Source organism: Mycetomoellerius zeteki, unplaced genomic scaffold (assembly GCF_001594055.1).
Source record: "Mycetomoellerius zeteki isolate Tzet28-1 unplaced genomic scaffold, Tzet1.0 scaffold182, whole genome shotgun sequence".
Taxonomy (NCBI): Eukaryota; Metazoa; Arthropoda; class Insecta; order Hymenoptera; family Formicidae; genus Mycetomoellerius; species Mycetomoellerius zeteki.
The window spans coordinates 1156212-1162434 of record NW_017256778.1 but is presented as its reverse complement, the minus strand read 5'-3'; the positions used below and the strand labels follow the sequence as shown (position 1 = coordinate 1162434).

Sequence of the window (6223 nt, the reverse complement as noted above, 5' to 3'; positions counted from 1 at the left end):
ACAGCGGGCGTTTGGCGGATCGATCGTACGTGTCGCTGTCAAAAGTCTGTACACAAACCGCAGGGCCTACAATTCTCTCCGAATATATGTAATAAGCGTCGCTTCGTTCATAGGTCATGGCGTTTCTGGAGGTCAGTTATTTTCATTATTTCTTTGCAATTCGTCTCGATCCGTCGTTTCCTCGTCGGACGGTCGAGATAACCTAGAATGTCAACATTAATCTTAATTATCGTTTTAGTGGAGACGCTTTAATTTCTTCGACTTGAAAAAGGAAGTTGACGCGGGAAAGATCGCAACAGCATTCGGGGTGAGTTGATTTTTTTGCATATTGAGATAATAGTTGCTTCCCAGCAGGAGACATGAATGACACAATATAACACTGAATTATATCCATGTTGTTTGCCAATTTAACAAAGAAATAATCACTGTGTTACACTGTATTTCTTGCTGGAAAGCATCAAATGTTACTTGACCGTCACATGTCCTTGTCGCGGACAGGAACAAGCTTCTGGTTATTGTTATGTCTCTTGTATAGGATGCGCAAGTTGCGGCAGCTACCAGTGGCAATGGCAATCTGGTATTTGGGGATAACATAGGCAATGTACATTTAATCAACAGATTGTACGAAATCACGACCTTTCGAGCTTATGAAATCACGCTTATATTGGCGCAGCAAGTCCAACACTCCACTTTTCTGTTTACTATTGGTGTAAGAGTGCCACTATGATCTTCTGCTAGGATATATTTTTTAATCATACATTATATAGATAATAAATTATAAGACTATAGATTAGAGATAAGTAAGAAATATGTAATTTTGATTTGTTTGAATGTATTATATTAACAGGAGGACGAGCCTGGATGCAATCCTACCATAAAGGTTTGGAACTTGGCCAAGCCTGATAAACAAGGTAATCCAACATGCGTTCGAATAAGCAGAGCCATACCCAGCTACAGAGCAGTCCCACCAACAGCTTTATGTGTACATACTAGTCTTACATTAATGGCTATTGGATTTGGGGATGGCTCTATTATGTTGTACAGGTAAGCAACTCTTTTTTTTTATTTCTTGTTTTTATATTAGATATCATTAATATTATAAACTAACATGCTATTTTCTTATGCAATATATTTTATTATAGTAATCTTCAATTAAATTCTTTTCAGAGGCGATCTGACTCGAGAAAGGAAGAACAAAATAAAAGTCTTGAAAGACGCCAATCTGTCTATTACTGGCCTCGCGATACGAGCAACTGGTAAGCAGACGTATCTGTTTGTTGCTATGCAAAACAGCGTGTTCCTGTATAATATTACCGTTAAGGATAAGGAATTTAAATCTACTTTGGATACTATGGGTTGCGCGCGAAAATGCAGCGTGCTCGCCGAGTCTATGCAAGACAGTCACTTTATGATCGGACGTAATGACGTATGTCAGACATGTGTTGCTTTGTGTTTGTATCTTACATTACATTTTGCATCTATTTTCAAAAGAACAAAATTTTCAGGCTATTTATTGTTACACACCAGACGGTAGAGGCCCGTGTTATGCAGTGGAGGGTCAAAAGATAATGCTAGAATGGTTCAGGACTTATTTGGTGATAGTGGCGAAAGAAGCAGCAAATGTTCCAAGAACGACAACAACTATATCTGCCAAACCCAAGTAATGAATACATGTGTATGTGTTTTCTCTTGTAATTGTTTTATATTTATGTTGTAAAGCATATCTGAAATTTCCGTAGCACGATAGAACCGATACCTCCTGGTGTCGATAAGCATATTATTACTGTGCTTGATATTCAAAACAAGTTTATTGTGTTCTCTGCGCCGATGGTGTCTGTCCAAGCAGTCTTGTCCGAGTGGGGTGGATTTTTTATACTTAGTGGAGATAATAAATTGTATCATTTAGATGAGAAAGATTTACAATCTAAATTAGCGTTGCTTTTTAAAAAGAATTTGTACGATGTTTCTATAAGGTATGTCAGATACATTGATTTAATTGTAATTAAATCAAAGTATTACAACTTTTAATGATATAACTTTGTGCTATCATAGAATAGCTAAAAATCAGCAATATGATGCAGAAGGTCTCATAGACATTTTCCGTCAATACGGAGATCATTTATATTCCAAGGGGGATCATAATGGCGCTATAGAGCAATATATAAAGACTATAGGGAAATTGGAGCCGTCTTACGTGATAAGAAAATTTTTGGATTCTCAACATATCGATAATTTGACGACGTACTTGCAAGCGCTGCATAAAAATGGACAAGCAACAGAGGATCATACCACTTTGTTATTAAATTGTTATACTAAGCTTAATCATACCGATAAATTAAAAGAATTTATTATGGTAAGTTATATATATGCAAGAATAAATATTCGTTAATATATCTGTGTAATATATATTAATATATACTAGCGCTCTGCGATATATATATTTTTTTTTATTACATTACCTTATAAATTTAGACTAAAGATCGTGAAGTTGATTTTGACGTGGAAATAGCGATAAAAGTTTGCCGACAAGCATCACCGGAGGATGCCCTACTACTTGCACAAAAACACGGTAAACACGAGTGGTATCTTCGTATTCAAATCGAAGACAAACGAGAATATAAAAAGGCTTTAGAATACATAGCAACCTTAGAATTCGAAGAGGTATTACGTATTTACATAAATTTCTACAAAAATGATAAAATATTCATATTAAAGAAATGGTTTAAAAATTATTTAGGCGGAAGCTAATATGAAGAAATATGGAAATATCTTAATAGAAAATATACCAAATGAATCTACACAGTTTTTGAAAGCCTTGTGCACAAATTATAAACCATCCAACAAACCTCTTGTAGATCAGGTATGAATATATATATATATTTAAATTTTATATATTTAGATTAATTTATTATCTGAGAAAAATCTAAAGAATGAAAATTTATGGATTCTTCTATCTTTATAGGAAGCTTTAAATGGTTATACAGAACAGCGTGTTGATAAAGCTAGTCCAGAAGATTTTATTCATTTATTTTTAAATAATTCTGAACGACTCGTAGAGTTCTTGGAGCATTTAGTTAAATCAGATACCAGGTTATTATTCTTCATGATAAAAAGAATGCATATACTTTTTATGAAAAATACTGCATATACTTTTTATCTCTCTTTTTCATATTTTAGATGGAGTACACTTATTTATAACACCTTAGTGGAACATTATTTACATGTGTGGTCGGCATTAGATAACGATGTAGCTAAATTACAATATGAACAGAAAGTTGTACGACTTCTGCAGAATTCCGAGGCCCGTTATGATAAAGACCAAATATTAATACTTTGTCATCAACATAATTTCAGAAAAGGATTACTTTTCCTTTACGAAGAAAGCAAGCTGTAAGATGTGGTTGTATAAATAATTATATAACACATATAAATACTTATAAATATAAATGCATTTTATTTATATATTATCTTAGATATCAAGAAATATTAAGATTTCATTTATGCGAGGGAGATAGCGAACAAGTTCTCGCTACCTGCAAAAGATTCGGTCACCAGGATCCTAATCTATGGGTTCAAGCTTTATGGAGTGTGGCTAAAAACAAGGATGCACCAATAAAACTTCTCGCAGATATATTAGCTTATATCGGTAAATATTTGTAGAATATCAATTAAGTTCAATCAAATGGATTAGAAAAATATTATTTTATTAATGTATATAAAAATATCATTGCAGCTCAAGAAAGACTATTATCTCCTTTAATGGTCATTGACGCAATTTCTACATCATTGACCTGCACACTGGGAGACGTTAGAAATTATTTGTGCAGTGTATTACGAACGGAAAATGAGCAAACTCAAGCTGACACGGAATTAACAGAGAAATATAGAGCTGATACTCTTAAATTGCGGGAACAAATAGAAGCAATAAAGAATAATACAATAATTTTTCAAGGATCACGATGTAGCGCGTGCCATCATCAATTGGAATTGCCATCTGTGCATTTCATGTGTCAACATTCCTATCATCAACAGTGAGTTCAGTTTTTTAAATACTATTTTTATTTGTATTATGGTATATGAATTTACTGTCATACAATTTATTTCATTTTATGTGTTTTTCTGAGTAGTTGCTTTCAAAGCTTTTCGGAAAATGAAAACGAATGCCCGGCCTGCTTGCCAAACAACAAGAAATTACTGGATATTATAAGAGCGCAAGAACAATCAAGAGATTTACACGAAACTTTCCACAGTCTTCTCGATCGAGCGGAAGATCCATTTTCTTTAGTAGCCGATTATTTTGGTAGAGGCGTTTTTAAAAAATTAACAGTAATCACTGATACAGACAAATCATTACCTACACCGACCAAGTTGGAGGAACCTAAGTTAAATTATGGCCCAGGTGCAGAAGCGAGACTCAGATTAAATGAAGGAAAGAGTTCTATCTCAGGTATATTTTAATATCACACTTATTGTATATGTATGCGTTTATTTTGTTGCCGATGAGTTACGAGTCATCCTTCATATATCCGTTTTATTTACAATTTTCAAATAACTAATTGATATGTTTTCGCGTTTTTTCAACAGGAAAAATAGAGCCTCGACGAGCTGGATATGACGTTCCTACATTAATAACAGAAGAGCGTTTCCGTAATTTTGTCAAGCCAGACGTGTATTCTTCATCGTTGGAGGCGAATATATCAGGAACAGGAAGCGGTTTATCGACGCCACGCGGTAACTCTGCCAAAGCTTCGCCGGTGCCGATCAGAGAAGCCCGCATTTTAAACAGTACTACGCCAAAGTCGTCGCCAATCGACAAATCCTTTGTTTCGAAAACCCCTGTTGTGCCATCAAATCCCTTTGAAACTGACGATTATGATGAATCTAAAAATCCCTTCGCTAACGATGACGACGATGACGCGACTAATCCTTTTAAAAACGATGATAATGATAATGATCGGGCTGGCAACGATGACGACGATTACAACAGAAATTTAAATCCATTCGGTAGGTAAACCGCAAATACATTTCCTGTGAAAGATTTGAATCAAGACAAAATATATTTAAATGTATGTATACAGACAAATACTTTACGATACGTAAAAAGAAAAAATTATTGTCAAATGTATGCTTCAATAAGCATAATGAATTTACGAATCTAATGTACTATGTATAAACTTGTGTAAACTTGTATAGTATCTACTTCAATTTTATATGCTGTAAAAATTTGATTTAGAGCATTAATATCATATTTCCTTCACTTCCACATATCGAAGACTTTATGCTTCGATCTTAGCTTAATATCTGTCTACTAAAAGGAACATAGTGTTATTTAAAATACTGTGCTTTTTGTATCTTTGTATAGACGAGATACGATGTTTAAATTTTGTCTATTTGGAAATATTTGAGGCAATCAGGATCGAAGAATCGTAAAATAAAAAGCAATTGATCAATGAAAAAAAGATATATATTGATACGCCTTTGTAATAAGACTGTGATCTGAAAAAGAATCGAGTAAAATTTTGGAAGATAAGATTAATTGCAGATTGTGGTTGATTAAAAATTTATTATTTCACTCTGTATTTTTACGTTTGGCTATTTCCACGATTACGTGATTATATTGTTTAAAAAGAAGGCGAGTGAAAGCAAAAAGAATATTAATGTAATCATTATGCCTTTGTGTGCTGCATCTGTTTGCTTGAATAGAACAGCACGTGTAAAAGTATTGAAAAAGGAAAACGAATTATAAGATTGTACAATTATAAGATATTAGAAATAAGGAAATAAAAAGCATAAGTCTATATATATGTACATGTTTATTTCTTATTAATTGTTTGATTTTATATTATCTATTTTTAATCAATTTACTTGTTTCAGGTAAACTTTTTTTTAGAAGTAAATAGAGCATGCAGATGTCTTTTGCTACAATATCTAATTTCTACACTATCAAACTGAGGAATCAGAAATTTCTCTCTATTCGAGAGAAAATCAAATTTATTCATTCAATTAATAGAATTATGTGCCTCTATTTATTACAGCTCCTTTATAAAAATAAAGAAAATAATTTTATATTAAAAAGATATCTGAATAATTATAAGAAAAGCAAATCAAATATTTAGGTCCGTCTTTTTCGAAAATTTGTGATCTTGATTTTATTATAAATTAGTATGATTTAAGAGTCTTCGATGTCATGACAATTTCCAAATTTATAGTATTGCATTCAGAT

General features: G+C 32.8%; 1 protein-coding gene across 1 annotated transcript; it reads left to right on the top strand.

Annotated features, from left to right (window-relative positions):
* Positions 1 to 5075, top strand: Vps11 (vacuolar protein sorting 11). Its single transcript, XM_018446508.1, has 16 exons — positions 1 to 131; positions 239 to 307; positions 536 to 709; positions 848 to 1044; positions 1168 to 1426; positions 1506 to 1660; positions 1740 to 1973; positions 2053 to 2353; positions 2473 to 2661; positions 2738 to 2860; positions 2963 to 3090; positions 3178 to 3390; positions 3474 to 3646; positions 3734 to 4031; positions 4128 to 4447; positions 4585 to 5075. Exons 1-16 carry the CDS (start codon positions 117 to 119, stop codon positions 5010 to 5012), a joined length of 3276 nt encoding a protein of 1091 aa, XP_018302010.1. The 5' UTR covers positions 1 to 116; the 3' UTR covers positions 5013 to 5075.
* Positions 5076 to 6223: the final 1148 nt, after the last annotated feature.

Coding starts and splice junctions, on each gene's coding strand:
- Vps11 (XM_018446508.1), top strand. Junction 710..847: donor CTTTTCTGTTTACTATTGGT/GTAAGAGTGCCA, acceptor TTATATTAACAG/GAGGACGAGCCTGGATGCAA. Junction 2,354..2,472: donor AATTAAAAGAATTTATTATG/GTAAGTTATATA, acceptor TTATAAATTTAG/ACTAAAGATCGTGAAGTTGA.